Genomic DNA, 21,592 nt, shown 5'->3' with positions numbered 1-21,592 from the left:
ACATTAGATCATCGGCTTTTCACATGCCCAATAGGGGAACGCCTCAAGGGGCCATATTATCTCCTTTACTCTGTAATATTGGGATGGCTCGCCTTGCCCGACAGCTCGAGTCTATACCAGACTTGGGCTACGCCTTATACGCCGATGATATAACCCTTTGGGCGACACGAGGCTCTCTCGGCCACAAGGAAACTATTCTCCAAGAAGAAGCAGCGCAGACAGTGCACCTCTCCGCGGAGAGCTGTGGTATGAGTTGTTCCCGGAAAAATCAGAATTCATTCGGGTACATGGTACGGGTTGCCGAGGTAAACCACCATTTGCACTGAATGTAGGTGACCATCCGATACGAGAGGTGCCGCGAACACGTATACTTGGTCTTTGGGTACAGGAAAATAGGCAGCTGACCACACCCTTAAAACTCTTCGCATGACTGTTAAACAAATCCCGCGCATGGTCCACAGAGTCACGCACCATCGCAATGGTTTCGGAGAGGCGGACACGCTCCGCATAATCCGTGCCTTTGTCATTAGTAGGTTAACGTACAGTCTCCCCTACCAAGAACTCAGTAAGGCTGAGATTGAACAAGCGGATACCCTCATTCGTACCGCCTACAAGGCTGCCCTCGGTCTACCAAACGGAACATCCACAGATCGGCTTATTGCCTTGGGGATCTATAATACCTTCTCCCTTACTTACCATCGTCATCCATCATTCTTTTTTCTCATCTTTCCCCACCCCCGGTGTAGAGTAGCAGGCTAGAGCATACTATCGCTCAGGCGGACCTCTCTGTCTTTCTATAAATAAGCCTCTCTCTCTCTACAATACCTTCGAGGAGCTTAGGGCCACAGTCCTCATTTCGCAGCGAGAAAGACTTAGCCTCACGCCCTCGGGTAGGGAAATCTTACGTGGCTTAGGATATCCTTGTAGGGCCCCAATACAGTGACGAGGATATGGTGCCCCTTTCCGCTTGTATCCGTGCGCAACTCTGTATTGCTCCTATACCGAAAAACACGAATCCCTTGTACCACCGAGCGCGTCGCAACGCCAGAGCCAGGCAACTCAACAAACAATTCGGAACGGACCCAGACACGATTTACACAGACGCAGCCCGCTGCCGCACGCATGGCTTTTCGCTGGCCGCTGTTGGCTCGGTACGAAGCCAGGGTTTATTCACCTGCGCTTCAGCCAAGACGAGCTCAGCGAACACGGCGGAAGCCCTGGGGGTAGCTCTCGCCATCAAAACCAAAGACGTTATGGGGCAACGATCTTATATTCTCACGGACTTGCAAATAGCGTGTCGTTATTTCACTAACGGCCGTGTACCTGCGTGCGTCGCCCGCCTCTTAGGTGCAACACTAGGCCAGGAACACTGCACTATATGGTGCCCCGGACATATAGCAGAAACGGGTAACGATAGAGCGGACGGTACAGCTCGAGCTATTAATCACCGAGCGACTGTCCCTCGTCCCGATACCCGTCTGCTTCTCCAGGCTCCCCACACTCCTCGGAATATCCTAGAACACCAGCGTCGACAACGACGGCGATACTCCCCGCCCCACTCTCGGCTAGGTGTTAAAGAAGCGCATGAGTGGCGCCGCCTGCGGACAAATACATATCCGCATCTGCGTTTAAAACATGCCATCCACCCAACCGCATACGCGGGTGCTTGCCCGTGGTGTGGAGGACAGCCAACTCTTTCTCACATAACGTGGGAATGTGAATTAAGGCCCCCCAAAATTAACTCGCCTCAGATTCCGGCGCAAAAATTCAGGACGGAGCAGTGGGAGACCCTGCTCGCCAGCGAGGAAAAGGAGGCCCAAGTGGCTCTCCTGGACCAGGCGCGACAGGCTGCTGAGGCCAGTAGAGCCCTGGACTAGGGGCCCCACCCACCTGCTTCTCAAACCCCTCTTCTTTTTTAATAAAAGTTTTTCAATTCAATTCAATTCGCGTTTCCTGTGATCGGTTCAGCTCGACGTCCTGGTGTTCCTACAGACGTGGTTCAGTGCTATTCGTAATGACGTGACAATATAAAACACCTACAAGCACCAACCCTTTATAGTAGTCGCCAACTTAGGACTCAGAATAGTCGTCGGCTATTTATGTCACATTATGTCATTCAATTTACATTATATGGGGCAACGGTCGGGTAACATGTGCGAGACACAAAAAAAGGTTAAGGTTGAGCAGTACACTAGTAGCGATCGTAATTGTGACAGTATACTATAAAACACCTACAAGCCAAACCCTTTATACTACTCGGCGACTACAACGTAGACATTATGGAACTTAGGACCTAGCTTCGCCCACTCGTCATCGTTCACTTCGTGGAGATGCGTTCCATTTTTTTTTTCGCTTTTTTCCATTTCTCTTCCGACAACCATTGAAGGGCCACCGACGACTCTCATTCGTTAACGCTCGTTTTCGGTAGCCATGTTCTTCCCAACGCTGTTCCCGCACCTGGTGAAACCCGTCCTACGCTCACTAACGACGGGGGATTAGCGGGAGGAGAAACGCGCGTCGCGTTCACCGCTGAAAGGTGCGTGGCTGATGTACTTAGACGTACGCGCCTTTCCAAGTTTTCCAAGATAGTAAGAACATGGCGGCAGACGCCGGCTGCGCGTGAGAGAGAGCCGGGAAAGGAGGCAGTTGTGGGTACTTAGGCAAAACGGGAAAAATCTAGGGATTTTAATTGGTACGGACTGAGCGTGACTGAGAAAAGCTCCTTGGGGCAGTCTCGCCTTCGCTCTCTTCTGTCCTTCTTCGCTCTGTCGGTTACGCGGACGCCAGCCGACGCCGATCAACGCAGGAACGGGCGTCTGAGAGCTGCGCTCTAAATAGTGCAGACTGCACTAGTGGCGCAAGGCTGGAACCAACAGCTGAGCTAGCTTGTTCTAAGTTTTCGCTAGTGATGGCATGCTTTTGCCAGAGATGCTAAGTATTTTATAGCAGTACTGAGTATGGTTAGGCTTGGCTAGCCTTCTGCGGTTTCGGTCGGTTCCCTACACTACGCACGTGTCACGTGGTTTTGGCCTGGGTTTAGCGGGAGTATGTCACGTGAATGCCTGTTACGGGATGTTGCGAATTCAGTCACGTCAATAGCTCTTACGCACGTTTTTGCGGTAACATGTCACATGACCAGTTACGTGACTTTAGTCACGTGACTAGCTGTTACATGATCGTACTTGGTTTTAGTGACGTGCATAGATGTGACGTGATTTTAGTCCTGCGTCTAGCTGTTAAGTGGCATTGGCGAGAACGTAACACGAGACCAACTGTGACGTGACGTTAGATGATATTGAGCCACGTGATTGGTTACGTGGTTCATGGCGGGCAGATGTCACGTGAGTAGCTGTCACGTGATGTGTGGTTTTATTCATGTGACTAGTTGCGTGATGTTACGTGGTGTTAGTCACGTGACTAAATGTGGCGTGTTGTTACGTGAATTTAGTCAGATGACTAGCTCTTCGTAGTTTTAACGGCAAGAAGTTGTTACTTGATGTTACGTGATTTTGAGTCACGTGACTGTTGCGCGATGTTACATGATTTTGAGTCATATGACTTCTTACATAGTGTTACGTGATTTTAGTCATGTGACTAGTTACGTGATTTTTGCCCTATATTGCACTGTGCCAAATTTGCACATAGTGATTCTCTGTTGCATGAAAGCTTGCTAAGAAACCCAGTACAATGCATATAACCTTCCCGGTCTCTGTTAAAAGACGCAGTGTTATCTACGGAAGGTGTTCCTTGATGCAAAAGACGATTGCATAGAAAAAAAAATCCTAACCTTAATCGTGCAATATAGGGTTAGTCATGTCACTAGATGTGACGTGATGTTACGTGTTTTTAGTCACCTTACTAGCTGTTACGTGGTTTTTGTGGGAATATGCTAGTACTTGATGTTACTTGATATTGAGTCACGTGACTGTTGCGTGATTTATAGCGGTAACGTATCATGTGACTAGATGTCACACGTTAATCGATTTCAGCCACGTGACTAGCTGCGTTATGTTACGTGTTTCAGTCACGTGACTTATTGTTGCGTCTGTTGCGTTATTTAGTCACGTGACCAGTTGCGTAAATGTTACGCGAGTTTAGCCAAGTGACTGGCTCTTACGTGTTTTTGGTAGGGACAGGTCACGTGACTTGCTCCTACGTGATTTTAGTCATTGTTGTGCAGGGCGGGAGCGCGGCGTAATCCCGCGCAACGCCGACGGAGAAGCCTAGCGACGGGAGGCGCGTAGAGTGACGACTCGTAGACCGAGCTTCGGCGAGATTGACGGGAGAGTGCTCTCCCGCTTTTATTGCAGGCGGTCTTATGTAGGCGGAAGAAGGGTGATTGGTCAGCGGGGCACGGGTCACATGACCGGAACGGCGTGCCGGGCTGGTTGCGGGAAACAGGTATAGCGGAGGCCTGGCTCTACCCAGTGATATATACAGGAAACTGCTGTACTGGTGTGCTTGCATGACACTAGGGGTCGCACGATACAGCAGTCATGTTAGTAGTTGTTACGTTGTGTATGGCGGCAGCATGTCAGGTGACTAGCTTTTACGGGATTTTACATTAGCTTTAGTCACATGGCCAGTTGTCACGTGATATTACGTAAATTTGTCACGTGTCTAGTTGCTCGGAGATGTTACGCGGTTTTTAGTTACGCGACGTTGTTACGTGATTAGTCACGTGACTGATTGTTACATGATGCAACGTGTTTTTTAATCGCATAACATACTCGCCCTTCATAGTTAATGCATTCCATGGCCGGACAAATCCGCGATGTCTTGTGGGCGCAAAGCATGAGATAAAAGGACAAAGTGAGTGCGTGACGGTTTTTTTTCTCTTCGCATTACACGGCGCAATGACTAGCTTCAATATCTCCGCTGGTAAAATTCTGTTAACGTGTTTTTGCTAGTCATGTATCTCACATGGCTCGCTGATTGTATAACATGTCATCGGTGTCACGGAATAATAAACCACTTGGAAGGTAGTGCTCACGCTGCCGTCTTGTCCTCCCTTGTACGGCCCCCTTTGCTTCCTTTTACTCTGCTTGAATCACGCGAAACCCTGAAGACGTCATGGTATATCAACTCGCCCAAAATGCTGCTCATGTGAAGGGTGTCAAAGGGTTCCTGCCGGGGCTGCGAAAATAAGTGGTACTCTGTTGCAACCGGCTGTACTACGAGGCACACAATAAAACGAAAACAGCTGACAATGCGCGCTACAGACTTCGGCGGACTTTTCGCTCTACCAAAACAAAAAGCATTGGCACGTGGTAGTACTCCATATTTGCAGCTGCATAACCTTCGTTTCACCTAAGTACACTTCCTGCGACAAACTGGCCGATAATCGGCCCGTGATATCACGTATGGTTATTGCCCGACATTTTGCTTTCCACCCATTCGTTTGCAAGTCAGCAGTTTTCCTGTGCCCTGTTACCATGTTATCGTTGAATTATCACATACATGTCGTTAAAGTTCTGTGTTCAGACACAAACCAGTGCCCCTTTGGCTCCATTCGCCTCCTCCATCCCAAATGACCCAGAGTACCTGTTTAGTCGAAGCAGTAGCCATGAGTCTCTCGTCGGTTCTGCTACTCAGTAATGTGTGTTATTGAAGTTCAGAAAAAAAAACGGTTACCTTTCGGGTAATGGCTTTCGCCAGGCTGATTCCTGTCCGGAAGTTCTTCTGTCCAATACTTGTGGAGCCATCAAAGAGGAAGTACACATAATGCGGGTACACATTCTCCTTATTTAAATTGATAGTCCGTCCTTCTGCTTTGCCATTGTCGATGACAGTAGTGTTGGCCGGCTTAGAAATAGCGCCCACCTCCTGTGTAATGATATTGTTCACGGAACGTGGCGTGTCGTAGTAAAATTTTCCTGTAAATATAAATACAAGGTATTTACCGCACAGTTAATAGGCGATGTCGCTACTCTTCACCAGCCAGCAGACCACAGTGTGTGCTAATTGTGTACTATAACTGGGACCATTTTTAAACAGATTACTTACGTGTTGTGTGCTGTCGTTTGACTGTGACATTGTATACAAGCACAAGCATACTCATTTCCGGTTGAAAAAAGTAAGTCACAGTTACGCCGCAAGGGCGAAGCAATGAATGCGATAGCAACAAATTGGAAGGTCACACGAAGAACGGCAAGCAGCTCGAAACTTGCAGCGCGCTGGTCAAGCACAAAGGACGCACAAGAAGAACACACGCAGGACGAGCAGAAACTAACAACTGTCACAGCTTCACATTTTAAGAGCTCAAAATGAAAGGACGGACGAAAAGAACGCACAGGTACACACGGGACGAGCGCGTACGAGCAACTGTCACAGCTGCTAGTTCTTTGTGTGCATTGCGCTGCACGTGTCGACTACGCACAACCAGCTAGCGCTCGCTGCGGCCGCCGCAGTGAGCGCCGTGCCCTTCGTGCGGCTATACACCAGAGCACGCCTGTCTCGCACCCAGGCTGCTGGCGAGCCGAGCGGATACTCTTGCACCCAGACGCCGGGCTGACGGGGCTGCCAAGGCGCGCGCGGGCTGCACCAAGTAAACAGGGCAAGCTGCAGTTCTGAAGCTTCAAAGTACAAAAAAGTACCCGTTCACGCCGCTTCAGCGTATAAGATCTCGTCTGGGCACTACTGCGTCGTCTTTGGATGCCAAACCAAGCAGCGCAACAAGAGGATATTAGCGTTGTCTGCGACTATTACGACGCGCCACGGAAATAGTGCTAGTGCGGTGTTTTCAGTTTCGCCACGAGTGGATAATTGTGATTCAAGCAAAAAAACTAGGAGCCGAGAGAAAATGCACGAGTAAGTACACTAACTGCGTGTATTCTGCAGTGTGATGTCCACCTATTTCATTTTGCGAACCTAATTTGCGTGACACGCAGCTGGGTTGAAGGCAGCCGCAAGCTATGTGTGGGGGTGCACTTCATGCCTTTGAGCGTTTCCTTCAGGGGTGTAGCCAGAAATTTTTTTCGGGGGGGGGGGGGGTTCAACTATACTACACTCTAAGAAAAAAACCGGCTGAAGGGGGAGTAAAGTCAGATTTAGTCCTCAAATCGTGTCGTTAGTCCCAACTGCCGCGAAGTGCGTGTCGTGTGCAAATTCGGAGGACTAGACATACCTCGGAAAAGACTAATGGGGGGACGAACGGTTGCATTTACTCCTGCGGGTAGAGGTTGAAGGGAAGACGTTTTTTCTGTGGCCTTTGTTTGCAGCAAGGCTCAGCATCGAACGAACGCGAAGCAGTGATCGTAGACCCACGAATGCCTCTTTCAAAGGTCATGAGCTTAGCTCTCGGCCAGGTGCGCCCTATTGTTCCGAAGCCCTCCTTTCTACTCTGTCGCGGTGCGGGTTGCAGGCGGCGACGACCTGAGGGGTAAGGAATTCGGCGAACGCATGTTCAAAATGTCCACTGCACAGATGACAAGAAGGCATCGGCGCGTCGGCCCGCTTACTGCTGCGATCAAGAAAATAACGCGAGAAAAGTTTAATTTAATTTGTAGTGTGTTAATATTGTGTCAAATTATGAGGACTTGAAACTTAGTTCACCAATAAGCTTCCCAATATTCACTGGCGGTGACAATCGTGTAAATCTGACGGACGTTTCAGCGCTTATGTTGGGTATCCTTCCGCGCCGCACTCCTTCTTCAGTATCGCTCGCCGGAGTGTCGGGTGCGGGTCTTGTTTGTCACTTGTGATCTATCTTGCTCTTATTTCGGGGTCAGCGAGTGCCGCTATTTACGCAGACTATGAACGCAGCTGTGAAGAACATACCTCGCTGCATGTGCTGCAATTGTGGACGCGCATGCACGTTTGTTTCTGTGTACCGGCTGTTTATTGGACCCAACATCGTAACTTTCCTGCGGAAAAATGGACACCTCAGCTTACATGCAAGACTCCATCGCAGCTTCCTTTCTGCAAAGCTTCAGAGATGGACGCCGTCACATCGAGGTGTGATCAACAATTTCTGGATTTACTTGCTCTGCAAGCAACGTCCCTCTGCTAATTTTAAAGGTAAGTTTATTATTTTCATTCCCTTGGTACATTGTATTATAAATAATATGAAGACTAAAAAAGCATTGTGCGTCGCATGTTTTTGAGCATGCGACTGCGCAATTATTGGGGCTTACGTCATTAAGTCGTTCTCTTCTAGCTACTTTATTTTGTAACAAAATTTTCTTTTTTGTATTTCTTCCAGGTAGGACTCGCCCTAGTAATTCGGGAACAGGCCCTACACCAACTAAATGATGGCATTCGTTCCTTTTTGGTGTTTTCGTAAAAATAAAGATTGATGTTAATAGAATCGTGTTTCTCTTTCTTCCTTGAATACTTTATAGAACACCGTAGGTTATCTGCAACTTACACAATCAAGAAATCAAAACCGTTGGTAACCTGAATCACTGTGCATGTGTGTGTGTGTTTTTGGTGTCATTCATGTGACCTGTGTTCCCGTGTCGTGGTTTGCCACTTCTCGCCAAGTTTTTACCTTGTTCATAGGATTCAAAGTGTTTTAAAGGACTGAAAGATCAGGGCACGCAACTAAATATTCTCGCTAGGGCAAGTCTTGAAGCCGGTATACACAATTTCTCTCAAGTTCGGCAAAGTAAATTCGAATGATCAGCATTATTGCTTGCGAGCGCTCACTGAATGCATTAATAGCAGTTAATACATGTAAGTTGGGTACCACTTCTAAAGAACTATTTAAGTGGCATGTTTCCGTGAAATGTCCGTTCCTAAGAGCCCAGTAACTTCGCCACCATTTTTTACAATTGCGAAGCGCGATTTGCTCTCCCAAGGTTCTGAGGATCAACCAATACTCCTTCAAGGAGTAACATTTGCTCCTTGAGGGACCATTTCCAAAAACCAACTGTTAGTCCTTACAGGAGTAACATTTGCTCCTTCAGGGACCATATCCGAAAATCAACTGTTACTCCTTACAGGAGCAACCGTTAGTCCTTTGCAGTTAATCCTTCAAAGACTAACTGTTTATCCCCTTGCAGTTCATCCCCAAAAGGACTATTGGTTGTGGCAAATCAGTTGATCCCCAAAAGGACTAACCTCCCCACCCCTTTTAGTCCTTTTTTTCTTAGAGTGTATATACATGTTCGTGTGTGTGTGTATGTGTGCGTGTATATATACGCAAGCAAAACTGAAAAATTTCGGGGGGGGGGTTGAACTCCCCAACCCCCCCCCCTTGGCTACGCCCCTGGTTTCCTTTGACGAAAATCTAGTGCAAGGTAGCGCTTTCATGCACAAGCAATCAGCATGCTTTCCCACTTTCAACGTAGTATTAAGCTTTAGTGCTTTTGATGGCATCCACGCCCTCGAGATTTCGTCTTCATAAGGTAATAAACGGCACGGTGCTCCTCAACAGCTGGCCAGAATTTCGTGCTTCCATTTCAGTGTTTGATATGTCCCCAAATTTATTTGGACACGAGGCATCCAGCTACATATAATAAATATGTTGGCACGTAAGTAAAGAGTACTCGCGCCAGTGTCCTTTACGTCGCAGGCGTAACTAACCGGCTTAACTAAGAGTAGCACAGTTTCGCTTGTAAAGCACCATCGTTGCAAGAATAAAATCGCACAGGTAGCTTCCAAAAGGGATCGCTGAACGATACTGCAGGTTATACTCTCTGATAGCCCGCTTTTGTGAGCAAGACGCATTATTGTAAGAGCGCTTGTGAAACAAAAATTACGTTCCGCGAAACTACCCGTAGCGTACTCTAATTATTACGCGATGCATGCTGAAATGGTGAGCTTTCACAAAACTTTGTGCACAACTTGTAATATGGGGCAACAAAACATCGTTTCACTCTTTCGCGAGCTGCACTGCAATTACGATTCACGCGTACTACAGCGAGAACGTTTTTTTACAAATGTAATAGCGCACGTATCTGACGAGGTTGCTTCCGCAGCCCACTCAGCACGTACTGCATAAAATCAGCGAAAATGTCCAGGCTAGAAAAGACGCGAAACACGCTCTCCAACGGGCTGAGTTTCGGGAGTTTCACGTTTGCTCTGTGTAGCGTCTGCTGGCGTGGCAGCCCGCGCATGTTGTTTTGTCGCGTAGGCGATAGATGGCGCGACGCGCGATGCAAATATGGCGATGCGCATGGAATTCGCTGTGTTCTGGTCTATACCTTCAACGCAAACTTTGCGCTGAAAGCACAAGACGTACAAACCTCCGAGAGTGTCCATATAATTGCCATCGGAATAAAAGTAGCATCCGCCGTAGCAGTCTGAATTTCTTTACTTGCCAGAGTGATAGGGCATTGTGTGATGCACCTAGATTTTATACAACTTCTTTATTTCGTACCAATCGTGATTACTGACTATATATATATGTTGTAGCTGGAAATAAAAAAAATGCTTTACCGTCATAAACTCCTATTCACCCAATTGCCAAAACCAGCTGCGTTCCAGTGCCTCCAAAATGAAAACAGCACAATTCTGACACTCCATCGCACTATGAACACCAATGCATGTTCGTATTAACTGGCACGTGAGTGAGTTAACAGGAAACGAGCGGGTTCGCATTGGAGCGTTTGCTGACTTCATTCGTAAAACGATGAATAACTCATGTGCAAACAATATGCAAGCATGTGGGCGGGATAGTTGCGTTGCGCAATCCCGTGTATAGCTAAAGAATGGCACAGAAATTCAGTTGGCATGTAATAAACGCCTTGTGCGTGTCTGTCTAATCATGTATTCGTGCTACAATTTCGTGATTATGAAACTTGAGATGCCAGTTTTTACAGGGTTTTTACATTTTTTTTTAATTTAGCATTTATGTTGAGGACATAACGATGCTATTTTTGCTTGGCACAGCACGGGAACACTCGAAGTCGCCGCATGTCTACCTCCAAAACACTAACTCCCTAATGTGCAAGTGGCGTCTAAAATGGCACACCTGCTTGGCCTCATCTCGAGGACAGGCTTTCTCTGTGAGACTCTGAGAATAGATTCGAAAGCGGTGCAGCCAGCATCGTAAATTGTAGAAAGTGGAAAAGGCCTGATCATCAGACACTTGAGATGTGATACCTCTCGTAAGTCTTTTAAGTGAGAAAGCGGCTTAACACAACTATTGAGATCTAGAATATAAACATACTTTACAAGGTAAACATTTTTAATCATGCAGAATGCTTCAAATGAAATAGAGGACAAGATAGCAGAGAGCAGACAGAGCGCTCTAAAAAAAGGTTTCCCTGTGGAGTAAGTTTTACCAACCTGCTAACGCAGCCACCCTGCTGTAGAGAATATGAAGACAACTTAAGACGTCGACGACAAGCCATGCCCCTTGAGAATAGTGCTACACAATCAGGAAAGGGGTGTTGTGAATGTTTAAAAATGATGGTGATCTTCGTCGTTGCGCTTCCCACTACATGAGTGAGAACTCAACTTCCGGTCCACGGAACGGGATGCAGCGTTGGAACACCTACCATGTCCTCGAAAATAGATATCTCTATACCAGGGGGTTTCAAAGTCACTTGAACTAGCGGACCGCAGTCACGAAATTTAGTTTCGCGGGGGCGGGGACTGTCCAGATGATAGTAACGGGGAAAGGGTGTGGAGGAATTTGAACAAAACATCACATAACCTTGCCATTTGAAAGGACGCCCTGTCCACATGTCATATATGGGCCATTTTTGAAGATGATTGATGTCAGCTTTCGAAAAAACCATATCTGGTGCTGATTTCCTCCATGACTAAAATCTGGATGCCGATTCTGAGATAAACACTACGTCACACGGCGATGCTTCAACTCATAGTGACCGCATGGCGTACCTCACCGACAAAAAAATGCTTGAGGCCAGTACCCTCTCTGTAGTTTACCCCAACAAATCGTTATCAGTCGCAGTCGCAGAAGGCGAGAAAATAATGCGAGTATCGTTTCGCAGTGACAAACTTTATCACGTGTGAAGCCGCGGGCTGCTAGCAAAAGGTCTACGAGCGGCATGCGGCCAGCGCGCCGCGTGTTTCAGACCCCTGCTCTATAGGACTTAAAAACAACCAAAAAGTGGCAACAGTTTATTTATCTCACCGGTTACCCAACATATTCGGGGTCAATATGCAGTGCAACTGGCTGCCAATATGCGTGGTTGCGAAGAAACATTGTAGTCCTGGTGCTTGCACCACTAACTCACGACATCGACACTAGTTCTCCGTCAACCGCTAGTTCTGCGACAATGCGCGAGACAGGCCTCGACATCCGCACAAACTGCAAGTAATGTTGACCAGCGCAGGGCTGAACAATGCGTTACTTACCGAGACATAGTGGGATACGAGCTGACCATTGTCGATTTTCTTCGCAGCGTATGGTGTCGTTCCCCCGCATGTAGTATCCAGGGTTGCAGGCGAACTTGATATGGCTACCAACAGAGTACGAAGGCCTTCCGTATCGGACACCATTGTCGGGAGTGCCTGGGTCCTCGCAACCATTACGACGCTGTGATGCCAACAGTGCTGCATATGAAGAAATGAACAGCGCTTAACGTATGCAGTGATTCCACTCCTGCGCAAATTGGGCCAAAGTTTGCCAAGTTAGATTTACTGCGCCATCGTGATAAGACCAACAGAAATTGCGCCAAACTGCGCCAGAGTCTCGGGTTTGGGGTCGTTAACCGCCGGCGCGTGAAAACATGCGCATCTTGATCAGGCGCGTAGGCAGAAAATTTTTTTTCTGGCGGGGGGCACCTCCTTGATTTGAAGTGGGGGCCGGGCAGGCAGATGTCGTCAAGTGTCATTTTGGCTCTGTATGCCATAGCAAAAGAAAAATTGGGGGGGGGCACGGGCCCGCTGTGCCCCCCCCCCCCGCTACGCCACTGATCTTGATGTTGTGGCCGCCAAAGTAGCAACCACGGACCAAGAATTATTCCGCTGAATAGATCACACGTGCGTCCCGAGTATAAGCCGTGACGCCATGCTCGTTGCCGACGCAGCTCTTTTTGTGCAAGTAAGCTCGATCGCAACACGCGCTCTCTGCAGAGGCGCGTGACGTCTAGGCCAATCGGTAGTGAGAAAATGTGGCGGCGATTCGTCGGCGGACGTTGTCTGTTCCAGAAACGCTGCTGATGGCTGGTTTTAAGCGCAATCTTCACTACTAACTACACGCATGCCGCTAAAATGTTTGTCACTTCTGTTTAACGAAATATAGTGTCCATGCGTCTTCACCCAGAAGAGCTTTTTCGTAATTCCTTCCACCAGCACATCCAGGCCTGTAATGGCTCTTGCGGTAAATACTCCCTAAAAGGCCCTACCCTTTCGAGCTCGTGAGTGCTAGGGTACATCCCAATTCCAATTTTTTGCTTCCTTTTTTTAGAAATGTCATCTCAATAATAAAAGCATGCAGCCGCAAGTGCTGACGCCCATCTCTTCCACAATTTCCCGGATAGTTACACGACGGTCCCGCATCACCACAGCGTTCACTTCGCCAATGACGTGGTCATTTCGGCATGTTGATGGCCGACCGGAGCGTGGCTCGCTCTCCACCGATGAGCGGCCGTCTTTAAACCGGTTGTACCACTGCTTATTCTGTGCGCGGCTCATAGCGTCGTCACCGAAAGCCGTCTTGATCTTCCCAATGGTTTCCACTTGGCTGTCGCCCAGTTTCTGGCAAAATTTGATGCAGTAGCGCTGCTTCAGTCGCTCCGTCATTTTCCTTGAAATAAAAATCCGACGAAGCACTGCGCACGACCTCACTCAAACGCTGCGTCCCAGCGACTGACGCTACTGGCAGGCGGGAAAAAATTCACGCATGCGCACGAAGGTTCAAGGTCGGCTGATGTAAGCGCGCTTGTTTCAAATCCATCATGTGCTCGCAAAAAAAATAAGGTCGATAACTTTTCTAACAGACCTCGTATAAAGGCGCGTTTGTAAAGCCTCCAGAAAGTATTAGGAAGAGGTGGGGGTGAGGAAGAGGGGAACGCCACCAGATCCGTTGCTACCTCAGTCTTCGCACCACTAGAGAAGAGCTACCCGACTTCTCTTTATTTCATTTTCTGTGATTCAGTTTTTAATTCTTGATTTAAATTTTTTGTCTATGTCGCATACGTTTGAACGCAATTTTGGGGCTGATAGCGTAAGTGATATATACATTTAAATAAACATTGCAGGGTGACATGAGGCGAAGCTCTGTGCAAATATCTTTCAAGGTGGCGCTATACTCTAGACATATTTATAGTTAAAAACCAAACGTACTTGTGTGCCTTCCATTTGAAGCCAAAGAACCAGCTGTCAGATTGCTAACAGAGGAGCACAACGATTATTAAAGTTATAAAACAAGTTTAATATGGGAGACCAAGAGCCCTGGAAAGCAAGTAATGCCTAGCTAGTGGCGGAGTGGTATCGAAAGATGCAAAGAAAAAATGTGGACCTTTCCAAGAAGGCTTCGATTGTATGGACATAAAATACAATTGTAATGATGAAAACAACCGTTACGCAGCACGATGTGTGTCACTTACCGTTGGATATGCAGCGTACCGGCTCGCCATCCCATTGGCCATTAAAACCACACGTGCGTCTGCTCGGACCCAGCAGTGTGTATCCTTGAAAGCAGCCAAACTCAACTGTGGCGTCTACTGCCGTAGAGTAATTGCCTCTCATCGACCCGTGCACAGGGGCCCTCAGAGGACCACAGCGGATCTCTGCGGGGAGTAGTAGATATGCATAGGCTTTAGGTCACTGTCGCCTTATGGAGAGATTAGAAAGACACGTTAGTGTTGACCAACATTCGCGCCACGTCAACTTACGGCGCCCCGAGGATGGACGAAGAGCAGTGTTCTAACGGCGTCGAGAACTGCGAAATCTTCTGGATTATAAGGAACGCATCATCGGACACTACGAGTCAGAGAAGGAAGTTGGGCTACTGATGTGATGGGAGCGATTAAAAACAACCCTTTATTTACAAGGCGAGGAGCCCAGGGTTATCAGGCCACGGAGGGTGTTCTGAAACTAGTACTCTCTCTAAATACGCGCTGTCAAGGTCACTGACGCTCTAGTTCAGGCGACGTTATGGCACTAAAGACTAGCGGGGCGCCAGTTTCTTAAACCGTTGAGCGAGCTTTTTGAAGTAATGTCGAAAGTGACCAGAATAAGCGACGACATTGTTAATTATAGGTTACGTTACAAAATTTACTAGTGTATTTCATAATCATCAGACACAGAGATACTCATGAAGGCATAAAAATCGCAAACGAAAATTTAGACTGCCAGAGACCCTTAAAGGCTTCTGCTTGGGCAAGGTGCAGTGACATAATTGTAGCGACATTACGACGCTGCAATGTTGGAAAAGGCAACGACAGCCTCATTGTCTAAGGTTGTTTAACTTTGTTTCTTTTTGTTTTTTACCTCTAGAGGAGCGCAACATACCTAAAGTTACAACACATATTGTTTCCAGGCACAACATAAAACGTCGAGTTATCGCAAGGCTGCATAAACTGAGATATTTCACATTTGAATTTCTACGGTTATTTTTGCAAGTTTGAATACTTAAAATATACCTGGGTGGGTTTCAGTATAGGCCACATACAAGTAAACAATGCAGCCACTCGTGAAAAAAACAGAAGGTATCTTGTTCACGAACATGTCCATGTGGCGCTAGCAAAGTTTTTGCAGCCACCCATGAAGAAATCATGCACTCTGTATCGACCACAAAGAGCAGAATCAACCGAAAGGCACATTGTTGTCGCCCCCGCTTTAGAACAGAAATGAACAGTGCAACTTGTACGTTTATATAAAAATGTTCCAAAACTGAGATCTTCGGTTATATCAGTCACTCCTCTGGTTTTATAGCATGAACCATCTCATTAGGCAGGTTTCCATTTGAAATATTGCTAGCGTGTCTAACAAACTGACTTCACGTTGTTTATTTTTCACACGGAAAGGAGACTTAGAGTGATCAGGAAAAGTCGGCGCAAATTTATGACTAAATTTTAACACAGAAAGGGCAGTCAACGACTGCTCCACTTCCCTGGACTGCGTACTGAATATCTCCTCAAAAAGGAATACTGTTTTTATGTTACGTTGAAATACTTTGCGAGTTGACTTGCACTTTACCTCAATAATTTTGCTCCGCTCCAATATTCTATTTCATTTTGCTGCAGCAAAAGACCCTTACCTTCGCATTTGGGCAGCCGGCCGATCCAGCCGCCATTTTTGCACACAGTGCTGAAGACTGCCCCACGCAGTTGGTAACCAACCTCGCAATTGAAGTTTATGGCTGTTCCCTCGGCAAATGAAGTTCTGTTGTCATTCAGGAACTCATAAACGATGAGGTGCGGAGCGGGCTCGAAGCGAGTGCAGGTAGACTCTGCATGGAAATATGGCAAAGTCTTTCATTCTTAATATCCATACGCAAATATACAAGTTTTGGTGAACAAATAAGTACAGTGGCACTGGTAAAAAAAACAATGAGTGAGAAATTTTTCTGACGATGAAATAGCAACGTACGGATTTGCACAGAATATATTTGTGCATCATGTGCCGATGGCTGCATTCTACGAGCGTTTTACCACCAACCAGTCACCCAGCAGATTTGGAAGCAAATCGCGGTACCGTGTTAATTAGCCGTGAAGCGCTCAGTTCCAGCATCCCTTTTGTATATTCAGTTCTTTCGATTGTTACGAGGCAACAACAACGAACGCGCACGCGCGCGCGCGCGCGCGCGCGTGTGTGTGTGTGTGTGTGTGCGCGTGCGAGCTTGCGCGCGCATCTTAAAGATACATGGCGTGCACACACGGGCACGGACACAAGAGAGAAGTCGACACACTACAAACTCCGACTTACAATTGAGAAGACGCACAACGACGGAAAAGAAAGAAGGCACGAAAAGTTATCTGCGCATGCCCAAGGCAATCGCGAACCTATCAAGTGTGTGTTGTGTGTGTGTGTGTGTGTGTGTGTGTGTGTGTGTGTGCGTGTGTGTGTGCGTGTGTGTGTGTGTGTGTGTGTGTGTGTGTGTGTCTTCTGCACCAAACGCGTGCTAAGTCGGTGCAGCACCAACAGGCGTGTGCACGCTGGGAAGGAAGGCACTGTCTATCGCCCTTGAATAGGAGCTCGACGCGGTAGACCTCTCTTTCAGCTCTAACAACTTAAATAATATTATTCACGACAGCTTTACACATTTGTAATCCATATAGTCATTCTTCCTTCGGAACCTAATAGCGGGTCTATGCATGGGTGTGCATCACTCTTCCTAACCGAAAGGCAAGGAATGTTAAATAATCGCGTAATTGACGAAGATAACTTGTACGCTGAAGTTTTATTTGTCATTTCCAATAGCGACGTTCCAGAGGCTGTTGAAGGGCACCCTACACTTTATCGTTATTTTTGGCGCTGAGACAGGCTTGCTTGTGTTCTGTTTAACATAAGCCCTTCGTTAGTTTCGCAGTGCGGCTTTATCACCACCTCCTAGAGATGGCACTAGGCTTCATGTCCACGTAGGACGCCTCGATAGCAGCATTTGTTTGTTAAGGAACGCTGTCATCGAGGCGTCCTATTCGTGTGTACTGTTTGACTCCATATGCTAACAACACACAATGCAAGAGCTGCAGTGTTTGACGCGGTATGGCGGCGGCGCGGACAATGAGTTCAACCACCCTCTACGCAGGAACGCTGCCATCGAGGCGTCCTATTCTTGTGCACTGTTTGACCCAATATGTCAACATCACAGAACGTGATAGCTGCAGGGTTTGATGTGATATGGAGGCGGTGCGGGCAATGAGTGTAACCACCCTGTACGCAGGAACGCTGCCACAGGAGGCGTCACGTTCGTGTGCACTGTTTGACCCAATATGGCAACATCACACAACACAATAGGTGCAGTGTTTGACTCGATATGGTGGCGCCGCCGACAATGGGTGTAACCATCCCGTACGCAGGAAGGCTGCCATCGAGGCGTCCTATTCTTGTGCACTGTTTGACCCAATATGTCAACATCACAGAACGTGATAGCTGCAGGGTTTGATGTGATATGGAGGCGGTGCGGGCAATGAGTGTAACCACCCTGTACGCAGGAACGCTGCCACAGGAGGCGTCACGTTCGTGTGCACTGTTTGACCCAATATGGCAACATCACACAACACAATAGGTGCAGTGTTTGGCTCGATATGGTGGCGGCGCCGACAATGAGTGTAACCATCCTGTACGCAGGAACGCTGCCATCGAGGCGTCCTATTCTTGTGCACTGTTTGACCCAATATGCCAACATCACAGAACGTGATAGCTGCAGGGTTTGATGTGATATGGAGGCGGTGCGGGCAATGAGTGTAACCACCCTGTACGCAGGAACGCTGCCACAGGATGCGTCACGTTCGTGTGCACTGTTTGACCCAATATGGCAACATCACACAACACAATAGGTGCAGTGTTTGACTCGATATGGTGGCGCCGCCGACAATGGGTGTAACCATCCTGTACGCAGGAACGCTGCCATCGAGGCGTCCTATTCTTGTGCACTGTTTGACCCAATATGTCAACATCACAGAACGTGATAGCTGCAGGGTTTGATGTGATATGGAGGCGGTGCGGGCAATGAGTGTAACCACCCTGTACGCAGGAACGCTGCCACAGGAGGCGTCACGTTCGTGTGCACTGTTTGACCCAATATGGCAACATCACACAACACAATAGGTGCAGTGTTTGACTCGATATGGTGGCGCCGCCGACAATGGGTGTAACCATCCCGTACGCAGGAAGGCTGCCATCGAGGCGTCCTATTCTTGTGCACTGTTTGACCCAATATGTCAACATCACAGAACGTGATAGCTGCAGGGTTTGATGTGATATGGAGGCGGTGCGGGCAATGAGTGTAACCACCCTGTACGCAGGAACGCTGCCACAGGAGGCGTCACGTTCGTGTGCACTGTTTGACCCAATATGGCAACATCACACAACACAATAGGTGCAGTGTTTGACTCGATATGGTGGCGGCGCCGACAATGAGTGTAACCATCCTGTACGCAGGAACGCTGCCATCGAGGCGTCCTATTCTTGTGCACTGTTTGACCCAATATGCCAACATCACAGAACGTGATAGCTGCAGGGTTTGATGTGATATGGAGGCGGTGCAGGCAATGAGTGTAACCACCCTGTACGCAGGAACGCTGCCACAGGATGCGTCACGTTCGTGTGCACTGTTTGACCCAATATGGCAACATCACACAACACAATAGGTGCAGTGTTTGACTCGATATGGTGGCGCCGCCGACAATGGGTGTAACCATCCTGTACGCAGGAACGCTGCCATCGAGGCGTCCTATTCTTGTGCACTGTTTGACCCAATATGTCAACATAACAGAACGTGAGAGCTGCAGGGTTTGATGTGATATGGAGGCGGTGCGGGCAATGAGTGTAACCACCCTGTACGCAGGAACGCTGCCACGGGAAGCGTCACGTTCGTGTGCACTGTTTGACCCAATATGGCAACATCACACAACACAATAGGTGCAGTGTTTGACTCGATATGGTGGCGCCGCCGACAATGGGTGTAACCATCCTGTACGCAGGAACGCTGCCATCGAGGCGTCCTATTCTTGTGCACTGTTTGACCCAATATGTCAACATCACAGAACGTGAGAGCTGCACGGTTTGATGTGATATGGAGGCGGTGCGGGCAATGAGTGTAACCACCCTGTACGCAGGAACGCTGCCACAGGAAGCGTCACGTTCGTGTGCACTGTTTGACCCAATATGGCAACATCACACAACACAATAGGTGCAGCGTTTGACTCGATATGGTGGCGCCGCCGACAATGAGTGTAACCATTCTGTACGCAGGAACGCTGCCATCGAGGCGTCCTATTCTTGTGCACTGTTTGACGCAATATGTCAACATCACAGAACGTGATAGCTGCAGGGTTTGATGTGATATGGAGGCGGTGCGGGCAATGAGTGTAACCACCCTGTACGCAGGAATGCTGCCACAGGAGGCGTCACGTTCGTGTGCACTGTTTGACCCAATATGGCAACATCACACAACACAATAGGTGCAGTGTTTGACTCGATATGGTGGCGGCGCCAACAATGAGTGTAACCATCCTGTACGCAGGAACGCTGCCATCGAGGCGTCCTATTCTTGTGCACTGTTTGACCCAATATGTCAACATCACAGAACGTGAGAGCTGCAGGGTTTGATGTGATATGGAGGCGGTGCGGGCAATGAGTGTAACCACCCTGTACGCAGGAACGCTGCCACAGGAAGCGTCACGTTCGTGTGCACTGTTTGACCCAATATGGCAACATCACACAACACAATAGGTGCAGTGTTTGACTCGATATGGTGGCGCCGCCGACAATGGGTGTAACCATCCTGTACGCAGGAACGCTGCCATCGAGGCGTCCTATTCTTGTGCACTGTTTGACCCAATATGTCAACATCACAGAACGTGAGAGCTGCAGGGTTTGATGTGATATGGAGGCGGTGCGGGTAATGAGTGTAACCACCCTGTACGCAGGAACGCTGCCACAGGAAGCGTCACGTTCGTGTGCACTGTTTGACCCAATATGGCAACATCACACAACACAATAGGTGCAGCGTTTGACTCGATATGGTGGCGCCGCCGACAATGAGTGTAACCATTCTGTACGCAGGAACGCTGCCATCGAGGCGTCCTATTCTTGTGCACTGTTTGACGCAATATGTCGACATCACAGAACGTGATAGCTGCAGGGTTTGATGTGATATGGAGGCGGTGCGGGCAATGAGTGTAACCACCCTGTACGCAGGAACGCTGCCACAGGAAGCGTCACGTTCGTGTGCACTGTTTGACCCAATATGGCAACATCACACAACACAATAGGTGCAGCGTTTGACTCGATATGGTGGCGCCGCCGACAATGAGTGTAACCATTCTGTACGCAGGAACGCTGCCATCGAGGCGTCCTATTCTTGTGCACCGTTTGACCCAATATGTCAACATCACAGAACGTGATAGCTGCAGGGTTTGATGTGATATGGAGGCGGTGCGGGCAATGAGTGTACCACCCTGTACGCAGGAACGCTGCCACAGGAGGCGTCACGTTCGTGTGCACTGTTTGACCCAATATGGCAACATCACACAACACAATAGGTGCAGTGTTTGACTCGATATGGTGGCGGCGCCGGCAATGAGTGTAACCATCCTGTACGCAGGAACGCTGCCATCGAGGCGTCCTATTCTTGTGCACTGTTTGACCCAATATGCCAACATCACAGAACGTGATAGCTGCAGGGTTTGATGTGATATGGAGGCGGTGCGGGCAATGAGTGTAACCACCCTGTACGCAGGAACGCTGCCACAGGATGCGTCACGTTCGTGTGCACTGTTTGACCCAATATGGCAACATCACACAACACAATAGGTGCAGTGTTTGACTCGATATGGTGGCGCCGCCGACAATGGGTGTAACCATCCTGTACGCAGGAACGCTGCCATCGAGGCGTCCTATTCTTGTGCACTGTTTGACCCAATATGTCAACATCACAGAACGTGAGAGCTGCAGGGTTTGATGTGATATGGAGGCGGTGCGGGCAATGAGTGTAACCACCCTGTACGCAGGAACGCTGCCACAGGAAGCGTCACGTTCGTGTGCACTGTTTGACCCAATA

The 21,592-nt window shown here is 48.4% G+C and overlaps 1 protein-coding gene across 1 annotated transcript in view; it reads right to left on the bottom strand.

Annotated features, from left to right (window-relative positions):
• The window catches only part of LOC119395859 (complement factor B), a 236,330-nt gene that overhangs the window by 111,377 nt on the left and 103,361 nt on the right, over positions 1-21,592 (bottom strand). The window contains exons 7-10 of the mRNA XM_037662862.2: positions 16,124-16,315; positions 14,469-14,651; positions 12,274-12,471; positions 5,635-5,876 (exon numbers count right to left, since the gene is read on the bottom strand). Of these exons, the coding sequence (XP_037518790.1) occupies positions 5,635-5,876; positions 12,274-12,471; positions 14,469-14,651; positions 16,124-16,315 (815 nt within the window). The remainder of the gene's footprint in view (positions 1-5,634; positions 5,877-12,273; positions 12,472-14,468; positions 14,652-16,123; positions 16,316-21,592) is intronic.

This window comes from Rhipicephalus sanguineus, chromosome 6 (assembly GCF_013339695.2).
Source record: "Rhipicephalus sanguineus isolate Rsan-2018 chromosome 6, BIME_Rsan_1.4, whole genome shotgun sequence".
NCBI classification, from domain to species: domain Eukaryota; kingdom Metazoa; phylum Arthropoda; class Arachnida; order Ixodida; family Ixodidae; genus Rhipicephalus; species Rhipicephalus sanguineus.
This window is presented reverse-complemented; position numbering and strand designations above follow the sequence as displayed.